At 39.4% G+C, this 22,480-nt stretch overlaps 1 protein-coding gene across 3 annotated transcripts in view; it reads right to left on the reverse strand.

Moving 5' to 3' along the window:
* Dicer1 (dicer 1, ribonuclease III) overlaps nt 1-22,480 on the reverse strand; it is a 70,458-nt gene that overhangs the window by 39,573 nt on the left and 8,405 nt on the right. For 2 of the 3 annotated variants that reach the window (XM_050151494.1, XM_050151496.1), the window contains exons 2-8: nt 13,414-13,479; nt 12,503-12,600; nt 6,345-6,532; nt 5,573-5,735; nt 4,578-4,708; nt 3,593-3,727; nt 2,773-2,933 (exon numbers count right to left, since the gene is read on the reverse strand). In XM_050151494.1, coding sequence (XP_050007451.1) covers nt 2,773-2,933; nt 3,593-3,727; nt 4,578-4,708; nt 5,573-5,735; nt 6,345-6,488 — 734 coding nt within the window. In that variant the 5' untranslated portion in view covers nt 6,489-6,532; nt 12,503-12,600; nt 13,414-13,479. The remainder of the gene's footprint in view (nt 1-2,772; nt 2,934-3,592; nt 3,728-4,577; nt 4,709-5,572; nt 5,736-6,344; nt 6,533-12,502; nt 12,601-13,413; nt 13,480-22,480) is intronic. The other variant, XM_050151495.1, reaches the window with a different exon arrangement.

Genomic DNA, 22,480 nt, shown 5'->3' on the forward strand with positions numbered 1-22,480 from the left:
AAAAAAAAAAAAAAAAAAAAAAAAAAAAAAACAAGGAAAAAAGATACTAAGAAAATATTCTAAATGTTAGCAGTATGGTAAAATTTTAGGTACTTATCTTAATTATTATTTTTTTCATATTTCTGAATTTCCCCACAGAAAATAAGCAGGCTTTTTTAAATATAAAATATATATATTATTTACAAGAGGTTTTCCTAAAGGAAACAGGAAAGAAAAGAATGCAGATTGGATGTTTACTACATCTCAAGTATGGTGGGAACTCTACTCTGTCTTAATCCAAATGCAGGAAGGCTGGAAAAAGAAATGAGTGTCAGCAATATTAGGTAATCCCACTGAAACAGAACCAACCACAGTCCTTCGAAGGCTCTTTCCGGTAAAAAAAAGTCCCTTGCCTTTTCCCCAAACGACCTTTGCATCATCCTTTAAAAATTCAGTACAACATTCTGATTCATTTACCTCCTCTATCTAGTTTGAGCTTATGTTTCTACTTAAGTAAAAAGACAGACTCATAGCATGCCTTCCTAGTGGCACTTGGCTTTTCACTGAGTTAGATGCAAGCCATCATTGTAAAGCTAAGGCTCAAAGAACTATGAGAATAGATTTCATTGATGTCACAGAATTGATTTTGTTTTGTAAGTTGACTGCAATCTTTAGCCCACTTAGGCAGAACAAAAACCAAAAATGTTCAAAATATTCAATAATTATTTTTCAGCAACAGAGCTGACCAGAAGGCACAGGGAATGTTTTGTCATTAAATGTAGAGCTTAACATATAATCTAAAATTTTTTATATTTAGTTATTTTTTATTATAAGATGTGTGTGTCTATAAATGGGTATATACACAAGTGCAGATGTTCAAGGCTGTGTCTGACGTGGACAGTGGGAACCAACTCGAGTTCTCTGGAAGGGCAGCAATCACTCTTTAACTGCTGATCCATCCCTCCAGTCCCCTACGTGAAATCCTTTTTAACACCTGCAAATCTCAACTGTAAAGTGTTTATTTATTAATTTATATGTTGTGTCTGTATGATGGTGGCAGGCATGTGAGAACTACAATGCAGAGTAGGAGGTCAGTTCTTTCCTTCCATCTTCATGACAGTGACGGTGAGGAACAGTGCCATGTCACCCATTTTGCAGAAGGGACAGGAGCTTGGAAGGGATAGAACCCATGTATTTAACTCAGGCAGGTTTTTATCTGCTGAGTCATTCCACTGACTCTGTCAATATTAACGTATCTTTGTAAGGTAAACTGCCCACTTTCATTCATTTCTGATGTCATTCTCTGAATCCACTGTGTGTCTTTCACAAATCATGACAACCTACAAACACACATGGTGTGTGTGGACATCACAGCTGCTTGGCTGAGGGAAGTAATAGCCTATTCCAAGGGCCAGAAGATTCACTAGCAGTTTACCAGTAAGAACATTAGACTATTCTGATGTGAACTGAATGTTGTATTTACTTACAAACACACATCCATACTCACTGTTTATTCCTGCTCACAGTAAGCCGTTTCCCTACTAACTTATATAAGGCTTCTGTCTGAGTCTTTGCTGCTGCTGTTAGAAAGCACCCTGACAAAAGGAACTTAAGTGGGGAAGGGGTACAGTTTAGGGATACTGTTTAAAATGACAGGAAAGTCAGAACAGGAAGAAACTGAAGCAAAGCAGCTGTTCCATCATATCCACAGTCAAGAAACACTGGGTGCCTAGTTTCAGCTCACTTTCCCCTTTTTATTCATTCCAGGACCCTAGCCCCAGGGGATGGTGCCACATGCTTTTAGGCTGAGTCATCCCACCTTGATTAACTCAATTAAGACAATCTGCCAGAGACTTGTCTCCCAGGTAATTCTAGATTCTGCCAAAATGGCAGTTTTCACTAACTGCTACAGCTCCTTTCTACAGAGGTAAACATAAGGATCAAGCTGTGTGCTTGTGTCTGCTTCCATGTTGATTAAGTTACAGAAGCTCAAAACTGTTTACTCTTCAACCAAGACAACTTACAAAGCACAAACAGCATCTTTGTCAGAAACTTGCAAAAAAAAAAAAAAATCTTCAAAACAATAGGGTACTCTCAAATATTTTAAAGTATACTGCTGAATTCTCTAAGAATCCTTCAACGTGCCCTGAGAGATGTCTAGGTCTAGAATACCAAGGCACACACTGATGGTGTCCTTTCCACTGAAGGTAAATGTCCCCAGTGTTTACACCAGGGAACAGGAAGGGCTGACTGACTTAGTCTGGGTGACTACTGCTGTGAGGAAACATCAGACCAAAAGCAACTCGGGGAAGGGTTTATTTTGCTTACATGTCTGTATCACAATTCATTGTCGAAGGAAGTCAGGACAGGAATCTGGAGGCAGGAGCTAATGCAGAGGCCACAGAAAGGTGCTGCTTACTCGCCTGACCCTCTGGCTTGTTCAGTCGGCTGTTTTATACAGCCCAGGACTACTAGCACTCAGGGTGGCACCTCCCACAACGAGTTGGACCCTCCCCCATCGATCACTAAGAAAATGCCTTACAGGCTTGTCTATTTACAGCTCAATCTTATTTCTGGAGACATTTTTTTCAGTTGAGGTTCCCTTCTCTCAGGTAAGTATAGCTGTGTCAAGCTGACATAAAACTAGCCAGCACACTCACCCCACACAACACCATCACTGAAGGTGGCAGCAGCCCATCTGGGGCTCTCTGGAGAAACAAGGGTAGACGGACACTTGTGGTTGCTGGTAACTAACTGCACTGAAAGCCAAGCCACTGAGAAGCACAAACAAACCTGTCTAAGACCACAAGGTCAGTCGCAGTCTCGGCATTACTCTTAAGAATCTTCTCCAGTTTCTGAATCTTTTCTTCTAATTCCTCTGGATCACATTTTCCATTTAAAATTGAAGCTGTTAGTCCCAAAATTCGAGGGCATGATGGACAACTTTCACAGAGCTGGCATAATAAAAGATACAGAAAGTAAGGACTTCCTCATCTAAGAGGACAGCAAGAGACACGCCACATCCAAACACAGGAACACTGGCAGTTACTAAAATCCACTTCTGTGGAAACAGCAGCATAATACTATAAATTATTGCATTTTTGTTTGTTTGTTTAAAGATTTATTTTTCAAAAGGGCATATTTAGATACTCTAAAAAATCAATTAATATTACAATGTTAAAAACATTACAGATTATAGATTAATGAAATTAGTTTTAAGATTTATTCATCTGTATACTAGAATCAAGTTCCCAATACTGGCAACTAATACCACTGTTCTTTGATTTTTTTTTTTTTAAAACAGTATATAGGGCTGGAGAAATGGCTCAGCAATTAAGAGCACTGATTGCTCTTTCAGAGGACCCAGGTTCAATTCCCAGCACTCATACATTGGCTCACAACCATGTGTAATTCCAGTTTCAAAAATACCCAACAGCCTCTTCTGGCCTCTGAGCATACCATACACAAATGTGGTACACAGACATAAATGCAGGCAAACTCATATACATATAAAATAAAAATCTTAAAAATTTAAAACTGTAATGCTCGATAGCTTAGTAAACTCAATAATTTGATCATGAACTGTTGAAGTTGATAAAATCTAAAAACGTACCTTCATAATTTCTCGATAGGGGTGGTCTAGAATTGCAAGATGGCACTCATCAAACACCAGAAGGTTAATGTCTGACAGTGACAAGTAACCATTCTTCAAAACATTCAAGGCGACATAGCAAGTCATAATGAGAACCTAAAATAAAACTGACATCAGTACACAAATGCCATTAACTTGCCTGGTTATCCCTCTACCAGAGACCACAAAGTCAGTATATGGAAGTGAAAAGATTATGAAATTCATGGGTCAAAATTAAAGCAAAAAAATTTTACATATATAGAACATACATACAAACACTGGAACCAAGATGTATACAATGAAAATATGGGAAAAGATTATGAGGAAAATTCCTTAGAAAGGGAGACCACATCCTTATGGTAAATTACTAAATCGACATCAGGCTTCCCCAACCATAATTAAAAGACAAGACCTGCAACCTAGTCAAATCACAAAAGAACTACACTGAGCTGACAGGGCTTTCTGAAAGATTATATATTCTTTGTACAGCCCATTGTTCTGTGGACAGGCCTTTATAATTGGCTTCATTTCAATGTGAGGCATACTAGTGATTAGTAGGCTGTTGAATATTACAAAGCAGTCCTCAAAAGTGTGCACCTCCTAGCACCACACATAAGAAGCCCTTAGCATATGCTAGCTACATGGAAACACAAAGGCAGAGGTCTCAACCAAGCAACTTCCAGTTTCAAAAGTAACTCAAAAGTACATTTTCTTCAAGTTCAAACTAGGTCACAGGTATTTGTGTTTTTCAAGCAAGTAAATAACGGCAGCTGTCTCTTTTCTACCCTCTGAATGACACGCACTCAATCATTTATTGTTCATACTGGCTTCAGATGAACCTTACAGTAAGAGAACACAAAGGTACTGGGAAAGTGTCGTTTTCAAACTACCTCAGATAGTGAAGGTTAATGCTAATCAAATCAAGAACTGGTAGGATCTATCCCGTGAAACGCCCTGCAGGTCTCACCTGGTGCTTAGTAAACTCTTGGCTCCATCTCTCTTTTGTCCAAGATGCATTGACTTCTAGGTTTGAATACTCCCCAACCTTGAGATCTGAGTGGGTTCTGACAGCTGAGACTTGTTGAGCAACCTGGTTTGCTGGTCACAAAGATAACATGTAAAAATGAACAATGTGCCCAACTGGTTTTCTGAACAGTTACAAAATTATCAAGTTATACTTAGCCACCAATTTTTTAAATGGCTAATATAAAAATCATGGTTCCAAGATCACCCTCTAAAATCAGAGGATGGGCCCTGTCTCTTCCTGCAGACATCCTCATACCCCCTTTACAGTTGATTTCCTTCATCCTAAGACCTAAGTTCTTTTCAGGCTGAAGGGCACCAACTCTACATCCATCCCTCCTGCTAGCTTCAATGAAACCAGATCAACTCACCAAGAAGTATTGTTCAAATCACACAATTATGCTGAGATTATCTTTATTTTTTTTTCCCACGTGGGTGCACTTTAATGGGGGGGAGGGGGACACGATAAGGGACAGGTGTGCAGGACACACAAGGGTAAAGGGCAAGAGAGCTGAGATTATCTTTAAAAAAAACAAAAAGGGAGGTCATTTTGGGTTCACAGGTTGTGCTTTCACTTTGATATTCCCACATATATGAACATCAGACACTTAGTTTTTCTCAGCAGCTTTAAAGAAGATCCAAGTTTCTAAAAGTGCTGCAGCAACCTGCTTTATGAAGATACCAAGAATGAAAGCAGTTTTCACAACTTAGCCAGCTATCTCCCCAGAGCAAGTCTCATTAAGAGAGTTGCAGAGTCTGAAAAATCAGGGAAATTCTACAGAGAAATAAAATGGTATTTTGGCTAGCAGGACTTCAGTAAGCTCATTACTTGTCAAACTCTCTTTCAAAAATTTAACTTAATACCCACAGAGATAGTCTGTTAAAATATGAAGTCTCATCCAATTTTGTTCTCACATTTGGTAAAAGATGTTTGATTACCAGAGTTGACGAGGAACACGGTCCTTTTTGCATGTGGGTTGAGGTCGCCCCTGATCTGATGGGCCAGCTCTTTGGTGAGCAGGACCGCGATGAACGTCTTCCCTGAGCCGGTATTCAAGCAGACAATGGTGTTATGGTCCAGAGCCGCTTCCAGCAGCTCAACCTGAAACATGGGAAAAGATCATACACTTCTTAACTAGGCACCACATTTAAGAATTGGCTTTTGTTTTAAATGAGAAATTTCTGTTTTCTAAAATCTAAATCTGCAGACAACTTTACAAAAAGAAAACAATGTCTTCATATTTACTCAAGAATTACAGGGAAGACACTGCTGTGCTGCTATAAACATACATTAATATGGCACTAACAATTACATTTAAGAATTATTTCTGCACATGTTAGTTTTCTAGAACAACACATATAACCAAACCTACACTAGGTATGTTTCTACAGCTCAGGGCTGAACACTTTCAAAACAATCTCCATTCCTATCCAGCTCATTAGGACTGATACATCCAAATGGATATGAAGGAACAGTGTGAATTGGGGGGAATGGGGAAGGACTCGCAAACAGAACCAACACAACAAATCAATTACCCAGCAGATGTTAGAACAGAAAAGAACAATTAAGAATAAAAATGTTTTAAACAAGAAAATTAATCAGAAGAGGGAGGCTTGAAAGGGTAAATGAGTTTTATAAGTTGTGTGAACTCTGTACTAATTTATTCTACTTTAGTGAAAAATGCTCTAGTATTAGTCATTTCATTAGTACCTGGTATTTTCTTGGAGTATAAATGTTATCATGAATTGCTTCTTGTTGCCATGGCAGTCCAAAGAAAGGACCCATTGGTGAGGAAGCAGGGGTCATGAGCTGCAGGCCTGCCATGCTGAGGGGCTGCAAAGCAGGGCTTTTCATTCATCCAGTGTTTCTTTCATTGCATTTTGTTCTAGCACAGCTTACTATAAAAGGGAAAAAGAATACCATTACACAACCATGCAGGGTTAAAACAAAAGAAAGCACAGGAACAAGAGAGACATCAGACTACCACTCCTGAGAGTCTTTCCAGTTCTTCCTGTGGTTGGTTTGGTCTCTCTTGAGATCTAAGAGGATGGTTTTAAAAGTCAAGCAGTCTATACACAACCTAGCAATCCTATACCTAGAAGTTTATCTAAAGAATAAACCAGGCAACTGCACAAATATAAACACATCAATTTGTACTGCTACATTACTAGAAAATAAGAACTAGCCTTTAAACTAGTAGAAAACCATAGTAACTTTAGCTATCTAAAGGTATTAAAAACTCTATCGCTATTTATTGGCAAAGAGCAAAGCCCAGAATAAACCCTTAAAAGACAACATGTACCATATGATGCCTTGTTAAACATATACATGCACATAAGCATGTAAATATACACATTATATTGTGAAGTACAAACATATAAAAACATCTCTTTGTAAGTTCTCTAACATTATGTTGACAAAATAATGAGTCAACCTACAGGCAGGCACTAAAGATGCAAATACCTGACCTGGTTACATTGTTTTCTTAAAAGGGGTGTTGTGCTTAACTGTCGATCTACACCTGCATAGCTAAAACTATCCTCAGACATTTATATTTAAAATTATACATACCCCTGATACATTAAACGCATGACATTCTCTTCCTTGTCATCTAAGCACTCTCCCATTTCCATATACTCTTTCCCAGAAGTAATTTTCACTATGTAAGCCAGCAAAATAAAAGGTGATCTTTTAAAAATCATATGTGTTTATGTGTGTACCAGTGTGTGCAACTGTAGCAGCCACAGGCCAACAGTGGATGTCATCCTCCAGCACACTCATTTTTTTGAGACAGGGACTCTTGCTGAAACGGGAACTCACCATCAGCTACACTGGTGTTATAAAGCACTGTCATCTGAGCATAATGGCCACCATTCTCACCAGAACAGCTGTGACTACTTGTGATTTCCCCAAAGCAGATCTTACTGAGTGCTGGCCTTCCCTCATAGAAGGAGCAGGTGAGGAGGGTCAGTGGATACTTCCAGCTGCACGCCCCTACACCTCCTGCCATCTGTATAGAATCCTGCTCTAATTATGCATGGTCTCATGGTCTCAGGAGGTCTAGAGTGAAAAATTAACAGAAGAGGAGACCCCATCTATATAGCTATAAGAAGCTACCATCCATACTGGGGTGGGAATTTCCAGTGGTGTGTCTGCTTTGCGGTCACCCACTCTCCTCCTCTAAGTGACCTCTCACCGATGCTCTGTAAATAAACACAATAAACTCACAGGTTTCCCCCAAGTTGGACTTTGGTGGAGTTCTATTTTGGTTTGTCACTGGAGCACTGGAATGAAGGGACAGAAATCTCAAACTAGTTGGCATAGACTGCAGGATCCTAATAACTGGCTGGTCACCAATACCTCAGGATCTGTCCATCTCTACCTGTAACTACCACATACACACAACCCATCCTACTACCAGTTCAGATTACAGATAATCATGGTACCTGGCTTTTTACACAGGTGCTTGGGATCAAAAGAACCAGCTCCTCATGTTCCCACTGCAAGCACTATACCCACTGGGCTAACCATCCCCAGGCCAATCTTTCTAAAAGTTTCAACCAAAACAGAAGTCAAGGATGACAAGACTCCAGGGGAAAGCCTATCACTAGCTCCCCTCGATGAGCAGAATTTACTGATCCTACACTTGGAACATTTACCCCTCTTATGCTCTTACCCCTACTCTACTAATTGCAGTAGTGTTCACTATTACTCTGACACCAGAAAAGAATCCAGCTCTTTAGTTTTCTGAAAACCAAACATTTTACTTCCCAGTCTCTTTCATGAGCTACAACACTGCACTCATGTTTCAGAAATCAAGATGGCATAATTCAGTACACAGCCTATTCAAGGTACTGTTGTAAGGAAGCAGCACAGGCACTGAGGATCTTGGAAAGACAGCTTGTCCACACACCAACAAACATTATCATTCTTACTATTCTTAATATGCTTTTCAAAGGAAGGACACATGAAAGGGGTGAGAGAGTATTTTTGGAGAAACTATCAGGCAATTACCACTCCCCCACACACACCACCACCACCACTCGGCACACACACATCACCACCACCATCATCATTATTGGATCAAAGAAACCATATTCCTCATGGGAGATAACTCACTTTCTACTGGAATCAAAGTCTAACATCCATTCCCTGCACCCCATGTGACACACATAGTTCCCAATTCCACAGCACACAGGACTCAAGAACCTCGCATGGAAGTCAAGTTCACCTAGCTTCTAAAGATCAAGAGGCCACCCTGAAGGCCTACCAACTAAGGCAGCACTTTCCTGGGCCTGCTACCACTCCATGATAGCTGCTTCCCAATCACAGCTGATCTAGGAACCTTGCCCTTAAGCCTGGCCCCACACTTTTTCACTCAGCACATCAAGGCACTGTGGAAAGTTTCAACAAAACTAAGTCATAGGGAATAGGAATCTAAGAGGAAGGAGAAAAGACAGCAACAAGGAAACAGTCAACAGTCTTTTTTCACTTCCAAATACTTTGCACATGAGACCAGCAGCTCCCCCGTCTAGAACATTTCTCAGATAAACAACTTTAATAACAATCTAGAAAAATGATCCACAAAGCAAGTAAGTGTGCTCCCACTTTTTAAAGAAGAAGGAAACTATTCTTCAAAACTCAGTATCATAAAATACAAAAGAAACTATGAAAATACGCCACAGCAAAGACTACTGAAAGAGACAGACAACAAAACATATTAACTGACCTAGGGAAGATCTGACAGCTTTTCACGACGAAACCGGCTATACTAAAGGAATGTGACAACACACACAGTGAACTGACTGTCACAGTCAGCTAGTCCACACATTCACAGCGCCTGTGTCCTGGTGTGGTGAGAACACTAAGAAACCACACTGAGCAGGTTCAACTATACAATGCATACAGTATTACCAACTGTAGCCCACTGGCTATTACAGCTCTAGAACTTACTCCCCGTGACTGCAATGTTAATGCCCTTCAATCAGCATTTCCTCAGTTCTCCCACCCTTTACACTCATCACCTATGCTCTCACCTTGTCAGAGAACTGTTTACTAGACCCACGTAAGAGGGCCTCAAGAATTTGTCTTTCTAAGCCTGATTTGTTGCACTTAGTGTAATGGTCTCTCTGTATAGTTAGGTTATCACAACTGTCAACATTTCCTTCTTTATCATGATCAATTATTATTCTGGGGGTGGGGGGACGTCTGTCTGTCTGTCTGTGTATCCAATCTTGTTGACAGACACTTAGGCTGCTTCCACATTTTAGCTCCTGTGAATATACTACAATAAACATACCAAACAGACATCTGCATTTAAGAATAAGTTTTAATGTTAATCACATTAATAAAGGAATTACATAAAAATATTAATGAAGAGGTCTTTTACACTACAGAAAACAACAGTGTTAAAAGACCCTGAAGGTGGTAACTTGACTACATGTATGTCAGAGGACAGCCATAATCTTAGGAAGGACTCACTAAAGCACTTGTGGACAAAGCATCATGTCTGGAAATTAGTCTCAAACAGTCACTAAGCAGAAGCCATACAGATACAGACAAACTAACAAAACAAGTAACTAAATGGGTAAAACATGTATTTGTTATCCTATCCCAATTCTCGCAACAGCAGTTCTTTATTTTCTGCGTAATATTCCTAGTGTCTTTGGGGAGGGGGGTTGTGTATGGGTGTGAATGTGTGCTCTCATCTGCTAACAGACGCAAGCACAGTTTTAGTACTGTGATTGTTGTGAACAATGGTGCAGCAAACATTCAAGTTAAAGTTATCATTCAGAGATCTGACTTCACAAGGGATAGTGCTGGGTCCTTTTTGAAGAATTATATTGTAATATAATACAAGTAAGCACTTTGTTTCTGTTAGAGACAACAGGTAATTCTGGGACTATCACTCACTAGCCACGTTGTACTTTTTTCCCAAATAAGAGACTGCCTAGCACTGTTTATTCTTAAACATCTGCTCATCAAAGTTGTCAAGGCTGGGTTTCAGACTTTCTTTTTTCTGCCAGTCACCTAGCCCTCAGCCCATGGCACATACCTCTCTTTGGGCTAGGAACTGGTTCATGCTAATCCAATGACAAAAGGTTTGGGCCTTTCAGTCAGTGACTGAAAAGCAACTCTTCCCCTCAAACATGGTACAAGAAACGCTAGCCCTGTGTGCTGCTGAAATCATCTGACAGCCATAAAAAGATGTACTTCCAATAGCAACAACAAAGAAACTTGGTCCCTGGTAGCATCAATGAGCAGCTCAATCAATCAACCTCAAAGCCCAACATAAAAACATCTCTGCCAAAAACATAAGCCAATAAATTCCCTTACTATTCAAGTTAACGTTGAGTTGAATTTTATGCAACTCTGAACTAATGATAGTGTAAATCACCATTACTGCTTCTACTATAAAAGATCTAGAAAGAAAGAAAAAGAGAAAAGAATAGAAATAAAGGTGGGAGAGAAGAAAAAAGGAAAGTCAGGAACGAACCAAAAAGAAAGCCATCAGACTAGAAACCTCAGGTCCCAGGCCTGTGTGGCCAGATCACAAGCTAAGATCTTCATACAGTACAACATTCAGAGTCCAGCACAACTCAGTGAGAGACCAGGATGACCTCCATCTAGACGCTTCCATGACTTCTAAAGGTTAGCCATTCTCTCCTTATTTATCCTTATGAATATGGTTTAAACTTTCTGCAATCAGTAAATCTTCTTGAAACTGCTAATAGCCATAAACTGAAGTATTCTTCTAAAACTTTAAGGTACTTTTTATTCTTAGCTTTGAAATCTCTACTATTGCTTTAAAATAATTGATCAGACTGACTTTGAGTGCAGGAGCTGTATGTATCTTTCTGTCCCACTGTCCTAAACCACAGCTGGGACACAATGAACAAACTAAGCAACTCTGTAGAAAACCAAGTCAGCTGAGTGGCACAAGTAGCTTTTTTCTCTGATTTTTAGAACACAACCATTTTACATACACGCACAGACACAGCCTCTCCCTCACTCTGTTCTTCCTGGAACATTGGCTCCCTTAGAACAAGGTATGGGTTCCATTTTTCTGTATATATTAAATCTGCTGTTCTCATGTTTCATATGTGTGTATGTATGTGTATAGAAATGAGCCAGAGATTCATGAATGGCCACACAACAATGTAAAGGACACAATCATGGGCAAATCAATGTATTTTTATTGGTTTGGAAATAAACTGCTACCATCCCTGATGGTGGAAGATAGGATTTTACAAGGAGATGGAAGATTGAAATTGAACCCTTCCAATTATGTTTTCCATAAGGTCATAATATTTAAATTAATTTTTATTCATTTTATGTACAGTGGCTGGCCACAGTAAAACACTTTCTATTTAAGGAAAGCAAACCCAAGATTAAAACATCAATAGGTAACTTAATCATATAATAACCTATAATTTTGCCAATTTTTACTTTCTTTAGCATGTTTTAGTCGAGTTTTTAAAAAACTTAGCCGTAAGTGAAAGGCTGAGTATCTATCTGATGGTATATAAGAGTTCGAGTCTCATGGATGAATCACATTAACTTCTTTGGAAGAACCAAAAGATTAACTACAAGTAACTATTTTCAATTACAGGTTTTAAATTTTTTGTCAAATAATCTACCCATGTGACACTGGAAAGCTGTATGCCAGCTCTGGTAGGTTATACACTTAACAGTATTTAGTGAGACTGGGGTATAATGCGGGGCAGGGCACTTACCTAATACAAAGCAAGGCTTTGATTCAATACCCAACACCACAAGAACAAAAGCCAAACGAACATAAAGAACAACGTAATAAAACACAAAAATAAGCCCTTGTCCTCTTTCCACAGACAACAACCCAGCTTTACCGTTTTAATGTCTGCGACCTCTGTGTTGCTGCTGTCTGAACTGCATTCTGACATTGTGAGAGTTTATTGGAAAACCACAGCATGCCCAAGCTTCTGCTCTAAAACAAAGGTAGAAACAGTCAAGAATAAGATTCCTGTAAATGGAGGGCACACACCAGAGTCCCACTCAGATGAGGAGCTGAATAACACGCCATTAGTTTGTATCAACTTTTAAACAAAAGACATTTGGGATATCTTATGTCAAAACTTCTTCTAAAGCAAAGAATAGAGTGAGTGGTAACAAAGGCAAGCCTGACCTACTGAGAGAAAAACTACCGCCAAACTCCAGGAAAGATTTCAAAATATATGTGACTCAAACATTAAAGATTACGCTTTACATATTACAAAGAAACAAAAAAAATGATGCATTTACTTCCTAGGTTCCCATTTACAAAAAACAAATAAAGATCATCAGAAGAGGTACTTGGCTGAGAAATCAAAATAGCTCTAGTAAGTCTTTAGTGTGTGCATGAAATCCAACTCCAATTTAACAAGTGAAATTAAAAACAAGCTCTAAGGACGGTTAAACCTGTTCTATCCACTTTTTATCAAATTGGTTTATATATAAGACAATTCAAGACAAGAATTGACAATGCTAGGGTTGGGAAGAAATTTAAATCTGGATATGCCTTTCCTAAATGATCATTATGATTCAAAAACAAAGGAAGCATGAGGAATTGATATGAAAACCTTAACACAATCAACAAACACTGATCTTAGTTATGACACTGGGCTTGAGCTCGCTAGCTTATACCATCTACACTACCATCATGCAGGTAAACCCTCATTTTGTACACTTTTTTTTTGCTAGCTAGCTGTTAATAAATCAGACTAGGACGACCTTAACACTACATTAATAGATATATAGTTACCTCGAAATGCTGACTCTAAGTTCTTTCAGAGTTTCCAAGTCTGTATTTATGCATACCCTAGGTAACCTAAAAGCAATCAGAGACAGTATTTTAGAAGAGCAACTCATTAAAAAAAAGGTTAAGAAATTAACTATTTAACAAATTAGCTACATTATATTTAATATCAGAATAAAATCCTTCATAAATCTGTTAAAAGACAAGAAAACAGTACACGACTGAAATATCTGCCTGTTAAAATCCGTATTACATTCTAATACAACTGTAAAAAAGAAGCAAGTTTGTTATGCAATCCAGTTAGATACAAGGGAAAGCTCTTGGCACAGCACAACAAATTTCCCTAATAAAATCTGCCTGTGAGCCTACTAAATGAACACTATGACAAACCTACAGTACCGCAAGTTTTTCTACCTCCCAGCATATCTGTCTCCTAAGGTTACCTCATCCTTCACTGGATTTTTAGTCACATTATATATGCCACCCAGTAAGATGCAAAAACCATGCATAGCAACATGGGTGGTAGGAACACAGTTCATGAACAAAGCTGTATGAACGACTTCTGAGACCCTGTGAGAAAACTCCAAGTAAACAAGAGTCTTCTAATCTCTGTAATCTCTGTTGCTCCATAATATGTGTTGTTCTTGGATGTGCTTTCATGCCTCTCCCAGGTACACAGGCTAGGAATGAGTTCATTTTAGATTATTCATTACAACTGGCTATTGCTATTTGTTTAGATGCCTCTATGGGAAAGAACATGTTTTGCTACCTGTGGCCTGACCTTGTGAACACCTTACTCGTGTGACTATTCTTAACTCTCAGAGTATAAACTGTCTGATGCTCTGAATAAAGTTTGCTATCACATGAAAACAGTCCTCATTTATTGGCTCCATTCTCCCAGGTCCTACTGCCTCTAGAAGGTGGTAAATAATGTTTCAGACCTACCTATTTCCAGCAATGCTCTAACCAAAAGTCAGCGAGTACAGGATTATGTTTCTCTAGTTACATCATCACTAGGCAATCTATATACACACAGAAAGCCCATCTGGCAAGTACAGGATAGTGACTTAAGTTGATAATAAAAAGTTAAGTTGCTATCTAATTTTAATTGCTGATAATATATTACAAATCTCCAAAATTCTTTTTCACAAGTCTTTAAGATAAGCTCTAAATGATACTAGGTTTTAAAATAAACCAAAAACTCCCATTAGCAACCACCTCAGCAGTGGGCACAGTTAGAGACAGACAGCTCTTCCATTCCTAGTATGAATTTTCAAGGTAAGCTAACAGAATCTCAGAGATTCTGTCACTACTAACTTTATAAATTTATGTCCCACTCATCCTACTCTTGAGCTCCTAATATACAACTTCCATAAAGCCCCTGGTAAGCAAGAGGGGGTCTCAGCATGAACATTACAGCATTGACATTCAGTCAAACTTGTTAACCCTGAAAAGTTCCCGGCAACAGGGGTGCTATGGGGATCTAAACACCTACAGCAAGCTAGCCTAGACAATGGCACCAGCTGGGGAGCCCAAGTGACATCTTGAGATGATCACCTGGCATGGGGTAAAGAGAATTACACCTTAAAAAAAAATACTGAAATAAGAAGAAACCCCTTTTCCTTTGTTTTTCAGCATTCTCTTATCCTTCCCCTTCAGTGTGCAGAAACTTAAGCCTCTAGTTCCCTAACTACAGGAAGTTACCTCAAGAGCCTAAACGACATCTCTGAAATAGTACAAGGTAGAGAACAACTAGTTTCCTGGGAAGAGATAGGCCTAATTTGTCACCTGACTCCAAATTATAAAACTGACCTCTCATCATCAAGCCAGAATACTAGAAAGTTCATCTCTAAAGAAAGGTCTTCAACCTGTGGCCAGTCATTGACCGCAGGACCTAAAACAGATATCAGCTATACTGTGCCAGACATAAGACATACAGAAAGAAGCCAGAGTCTTGTTTCTCGTAGTACGGCTTTATATATATAGTCTCTTCTTCCTTTTCTATTGGTCACATAGGTTCTGTTATATAGTACCTGTTCTCAACTCCAACAGAAGTTTCACACACACACACACACACACACACACACACACACACAAAAAATGTTGTCTGCCTTGTAACAAACGAAGTTTGCTCATAGAAGTCGCCACTGCCCATGCCTTGCTTACAGATTCTGAGCTACCACAGCATCAGTTCTTAGGACTCCTTGCTTCCAGTTTCTGGGTTTGGGTTTATAGACACCACTTAAGTACATAAAGATCAACGTTCTTCCTGTCTTCAGAGTTGGCCTTGATGCGCTCCAGTCTACCTTAATGTTGCTCAATAATGAAACTGTTTCCTTTTTCTTCTAGCTCTGTGCAGAGAATTTCTGTTCTATTTCTCCAACATGGCTTTAAAACATTTTAAACACAGTCCAATTCTCAAGAACAATTCATGCCAAATAGTAAATTTCATTTCTTGGAACTTAAGGACTCGAGAAACCCTAAAACATGTTCCTCAACAGCACAGAGAGAAAGTTTAAAAATAAGATGGAACTACTAAAGTAGGCCAACACTTGCTCTATTAAAAAGGAACTCACACATCCAATGGTCAGTATTGGTTAAAACCCCTCCTAAATCCCTTCCTTCCTCTTCTAAGTTAGTCAGGACAATGTCTCAGCTGTCCTTGGAAGGTCCATGTCAAATAGAGGCTCTGGCCTCTTCTCACTAATGGAGTCAGCCATCAGGCACCATGAATATGAATGATATAGAAAGTAGTCTTTCTCTTTTTTTGGTATCCAAATCCGCAAGAGACACATCAGATAGGTCAAAGTGTATGCATATCAAGCCCCAATATCCCTCGAAAACTGTTTCCTGGCCCAAAAAGCAAGAACATGTATTAGGATGAAATAAGATCCTAAAGCAAACACAGGAACTATACTTCTTAACCTAAATTTTTAAAGAATTCTTAAACACTTACAATATAATTAATTATAATTAAGATTCAATACAGAAAATACAACCTTGTATGCAACATAAAGCACAAGTTTTTACATAGTATTTTCAGCCAGATTAATCTCAAAAAACCACAAACTCACAAAGAAGATAAATATATACTACCTTTAAACATGCCACTGTGACCCCAAGATTATTTTGAGTTCAAGGCATTAAGAAGCATGCAGATTCAGGAAAAGGTTTCTCTTTCCCCTTTCTACCAAAAACTAAGGTATAAATCCCTCCAGTCTGTTCCAAAGGGAAGAACTCAAGTCCAATAACTAGCAGACAGAGATGGCCCCATGATAGTCTAGACGACCAAACTTTACCAAACAACCGTTAGCTTTCACTAGTTCCTTCTAGATACTTCTAGACACCTTCTACAGTTTTCCAGCCCTAAAGGCCCAAGCCTCTGTTCCTGCTATTTCACACTTTATCACACTTAGCTATGACTGTGAATAAATCAGGCTGGTCGGCTAGTGAGCTCTGGTGAGTTCTGTCTCTGCTCTCTTTAGCTTGGCGCTTACATGCAGGCACGGGCACACCCAGCTAGCTCTTCTGTGGTTGCTGGAGATCAGAACTCAGGTCCTCATGCAGGGCCAGTAAGGGTTCTTACCCAAGAGCCTGATTCCATTCAGTTTTTTATTTATTGCTTAGTTTTTTTCTCCTTTATTTTCATTTTACGTGTATTGTGTTTTGCTTGCATGTAGTCACTCCATCTTCACAGCAGGCACATTGACTGCCAATGATGTAGAAAGCAATCCTTTTATTTGGGGGCAAAGCATTCTTTGGAGTTTCACTTTGTGTGGGGATGGGTGGGTGGGGTGGGGTGGGGAGGTAGGGTGGGAGGGTGTGAGGGTGGATGTGTGTGAGAGAGAAAGAAACCAGGTGGCCCTAAAAATAATAGTATCAACACCATTTTTAAGATTTTCCCCCTAAAACTCTGCTCTTTGTCAGATTATCTAAAGACTCCAACTACCAAATCTAAGAGAGTAGAAATAAAGTTTCCTCCTCTCTATTCCCAACTACCCAGTCATCATCAACACGATGATGAAAATCAGACAAATTAGGAAAATGGTACATAATAGGAAATAAAATTAAGCAGTTTTGTACCTACTAGTTCTCTAACCAAATCGGAAAGCTCCTGGTCAGTCCAGTGAGGGACCTTGTGGGCTGGGCTGGAGAGATAGCTCAGATGGCTCAGCACTGGCTGTTCTTCTAGAGGACCCAGGTTCAATTCCCAGCAACCACGTGGCAGCTCACAGTTGTTTTTAACTCCAGTTTCTAATGGCCTTTTCTGACCTCCATGGGCACTGCATGCATGTGGTGCACAGATATACATGCACACAAAACACAGTACACATAAAATAAAAATAAAGAAAAAAGTAATAAATTAAAAACTAAATGGGGTCAGGGAGATGGCTCCTGGTTAAGAACCCTTGCTGGCCCTGCATGAGGACCTGAGTTCTGATCCCCAGCAACCACAGAAGAGCTGGATGTTGCCGTGTCCACATGTAAGCACCAAGCTAAAGGTGGCAGAGACAGACAGCTCACCAGAACTCACTGGCCAACCAGCTTGTCAAGACAAAGTGTGCTCCTGAGCTCCTGGTTCACTGAGAGACCCTGTTTTAAAGGGACAAGGCAGAGAGTGACAGAATAGGACACTGGACATCATCTTTTGGTGTCTGCACTTGCACACCCATGCCCATAGTCATACACACAGAAAAAGAAACAATGGCAATCAAATGGGTAAGTTTTAAAATATAAGATAAAAAATAAATAACCACAGTATGTAAGATAAATACATAAAGGATGTTTCAACTATTTTTAGTGACTCTATATTATAGTAAGACAAACCTCAAACTAAAAACTGAAATATTAAGGAGGAAAAAAAATGGATGATGAGTGCCAGAATTCAAACACCACTCTCTTTAGACTGCTAAAAAGAGCACAGGACAGGTGGTGACATTTCTACTTTTACTTGCCATATCTGTAATTATTAAAACAAAAACAAACAAACAAAAAAACCTGAGTGTGGTCTGCTACACCTTTGCTATCCCTAATGGCCCATCCCTCAGCTACATGTCTAAGAACAAGAGCAAATGAGAAAATATTTTGGCAAACTATGGCTTGGTTTTCAAGAGGCAACCTAGTACACCCATTGAGAAGGAGGACAGATTGTAACAGACAAAAATGTGTATACCATGACGTCAAATGAAAATGCACTTTTTAATTACAGTTTACCACTAAGACCTGTGTGACTGTTAGTTAAACCTAGAGAAAGGAAAGGGATGGAGAGGAGGAGACGTCAGTCACCTAAGCCTGAAGACTGACTACTACTGCCACATGTGATGGCCTTGTTTACATTTGCAATTCCACTACAATTTGGGTTCTGGAGTTTTTCTAAATTTGTAATATAAATGATCTTTGTTGTTATCATTATAGTAGTGGTGGTGTTGGTTTTGTTTACTTTTTTGATACATGACTTTATGCAGAACAGGCTGGCCTCAAAGCCCCTATGTAACCAAGGATAACCCTGAACTGACTGATCCTCCTGCATCCACTTCCCAACAGGTGTGGACCACCAGGCCTGGCTCTGCTTTGATTTTCATTATATTGTCCCAAATGAAGTTTAACATAAGTAAAACTGCCCATGTGAAAGTATCCCTATGCTCCAGCCAACTGTCTGATTCTTTGGAATCCATCTCAGAAAATGACACCGTAGCCCCAGAAGAACACAGACACCCACCATATCTTTTCAATAGCCATAATGACAGCTATTCTGCAGTTTTGTTTTGAGAGGTAAATATTTAACACACTACGAGCTTTCAAGGTAAGTTTCAGGCTTGCACTTGATTCTCCATACCTTGCTTTCAACACTGTGCAACAAATGCTATGGTTTTATCCGGTCCATGTCTATCTTCTACCAATCTATCACACCAAAAGGTATCTATGCGTAGGGAGAACTGAATAAGTATATGCGGGCACACACACACACATGCACACAACACACACGGGCACAGATAGAGAAAGAGAGAGAGAGAGAGAGAGAGAGAGAGAGAGAGAGAGAGAGAGAGAGGAATAGTTAAAAAGGGGTTAATCCTGCAAAGCAAATCTAAGTGACTACTGTATGCAGAGGATGTTTCATTAAATATGAAAAGACAGCAAAGCTCCAGGCAGGCAAGGGTAAAGCTGTGCGGCACCTGGTCGTCTGCCCTCCTCACAATGCAGGCAATCAATCACACTCCCTACTCCCTATCACTCGCCATTCACACAGCTCATGCCAGCTTTGTCTAAGAGGCTGTCAGCAATCCCACAAGTGGGCTATCTAACCATCCAATCAGGGTCTGTTCCTGCCATGCCTCCCAAAAGCTCAACTGTAGTTATAGTTTTCCTTATTTACCAGACTCAAAAAAAATATTCACTAAAGCAATGTAAAGTATATAAAGTAGAGAGACACAAAAAGATAATTTTAAATTGGTATACAAGTTAAAATAAAAAGTAAATTAGGTACAAAACTTTGGACTCACCAAGATAGGGTAGATAATGGAGTATTTTCTCTGAACTTATCAAATACAAATAGACTAGACGTTATGTATTTATTGCTCGTATGCATTGTATATCATTATTGTAGTTATTATATATAGTTTTTTTATATTAGTTGAACAGCCTTTTTTTTTAGATGAAAAAGGGGTGAAACGTAGTGATATTTTGTTTGTGTTTTAACAAATACAGTTTGCCTGAAGATCAGAATGCAAGAGGCCAGGGAGTGGTGGCACACACCTTCAGTCCCAGGACTTGGGAGACCAAGGCAGAGCCACAGTGAGTTCAAGGCCACTCTAGGCTGCACAAGGTGGAATCTGTCTAAAAGACAAACTGAGCTCACACAAAAGTGATCCCAGCACTTGGGATTCCAGAACTGAGGAGGTGGAGACAGGATTGGCTGGGTGGAGAGAGGACTATAAGGCAGAGGAGACAAGAACAGTCTGAGGAGACAGTCTGAGGAAAGGATCTTTGGTCTGAGCATTGGTAGGGGTAAAAAAAGGTCTCTCTAGTGACTGGCTGCACTGCTTCTCCGATCCTTCAGTTTTCACCTCCTAATATCTGACTCCGAGTTTTATTTAGTTAGACCAATTAGAATTCGTGCTACACTCAAGATCTCTGAAAAGAAAAAGAACCTCATCCTCACTTACTATTAGCTACCACTGTCCATGACTTCATTTGTTCACCTATTAACCTACTGTAAATTCCAAATTACGTCTGAAATGCAGGAAAACAATATTCATAATCCACTATCACTTTTTAATTCTGAGAATAAACTACAGCTCTTCCCAACAGCTGATCCAAAGGCTCAGCAAGCAGCACTGGAAAGGCTGGGGCAGGAGGACTCCATGTTCAAGGCCAGCATGAGGACACAAGGAGATCTTGTCTTTTTAAACACACACACACATAAAGCCCCAACTTTCTTACTCTAACCTTCAATTCACATCTATTAAGATAAAGCAGCTTTTTGTAGTTAAAATACAAAACTCAGTTTAGATATCTTCTATTCCCACAAGCTTTAAACCTGAATTATTTCAAAGGTTAACACCTCCATCCTTGACACGCCAAGCCCGTGGAATGACTAGAATGGAACTGTCAGAGCTACAGAGTGTCAATCTGTACAGTAATTAAGGTGACATCATCCAACTACAGTCATTCTCATCTGCCTTAAGTAACTGCTAACCACTCGAAATTCTCTTCTATGTTCAAGGTCTATCCTTGAAGACAGTGGGATAATGACATGTAACTCATGAAGCTTTCATACCCAAAGTACAAGGCCTGAATCCAACTACCAGGAAATAAAACCAAATCTGATATTCATTTCACAAAACTGTCAGTATCAGGAAAAAGCTGAGAACCTTCCAGATTAAGAGAAGAAACAGGACAACTACGTAAAATGCACAATCCTGAAATGAATCTACACAATACCTGTAATGCTATTTCATTTGTATTTTAATAGATGGAAGCACGCCTGGAGCTCAGAAAAGCAAAACTGTCAGCCACTGGCTCTTATCTCTACCTCAATCCAAAATGGTGATACTGCCTCCAGGAATCCTCAGAATATATTATAAATGTATAAAGATATAAAAAATATAAATTATATAAAGAGAAAAAATGTCTACCAGATACAATTGAAACTTCTAATAAACACCAAAGGAAACCAGTTTAGCAAAGCTTTAGGCATCCTAATGGAGAAAGGCTGGAAGCCAGAGCCTATCTTTATAAAAAAATTACCCTCAAGAGCCAAAGTGTTAGGAAGTCTGCTCGGAGAACAGCAACACCAACTCTGCTCCGCACTGCATACACACTTGAGGTTCCCATCAGTTCTATCACCAGAAACTTGTCTTGTTCTTAATATTCTCACAATTATGATTAGCCTGACATTAGCTGACTTTATTATATGTAACAAGCATACATAAAGATTTAGAATTTGAGATTTTTAATCCCCTCTTAATATTCAGTTTTACAGTAAACCATCCTAAGAAATGGGCAGCATCAACACAGTGGCAGGTGTCATAAAGTATGAGCATGACCATGGACAGGCTTCTCAATGCACTGTGCATTGTTTGCTATACTAGAGCGTAGCAAAGCTAGGAGTCTGTCAGATTCTCAGTCAGCAACACCAAGCTGCACTAGAGGAGACAGAACTCCTGTTTCTAAGATGCTGCCACCCCACCCAAGGCTTTCTCTAGTGTTCAAGCCTTACTCCCAAAGCCTCCATCCTGCACGCTCTGCTCAGAAGGTCTTGGTTCTATCATCCCCATGTTTTCAGTCACCAGCTGTAAAGTTTGGCAAAGGTATCTACCCAGATCTTATTTTTAATGTAAATGACTCAGTCTGAAATGTAGAAGTACATAGATTATGGGGTGTTTGAGAGATTATTGATTGTAAGGTACCTGAAGGATCTAGTATACTATATCATTATGAGAAAAACAAAAACAAAACATGGCAGTACAGGCTGACTTGCCCTTAATGACAAACCAAGTTATAGAAGTAAAGCCAACTTCTATAGAACAACTATAATAGAATGTGAGCCTTGGTGTTCAGAGGTAGAATCTCA

The sequence above is a fragment of the Alexandromys fortis genome, unplaced genomic scaffold, assembly GCF_014885135.2.
Source record: "Alexandromys fortis isolate MF-2015 unplaced genomic scaffold, M_Fortis_MF-2015_v1.1 scaffold_63, whole genome shotgun sequence".
NCBI lineage: Eukaryota > Metazoa > Chordata > Mammalia > Rodentia > Cricetidae > Alexandromys > Alexandromys fortis.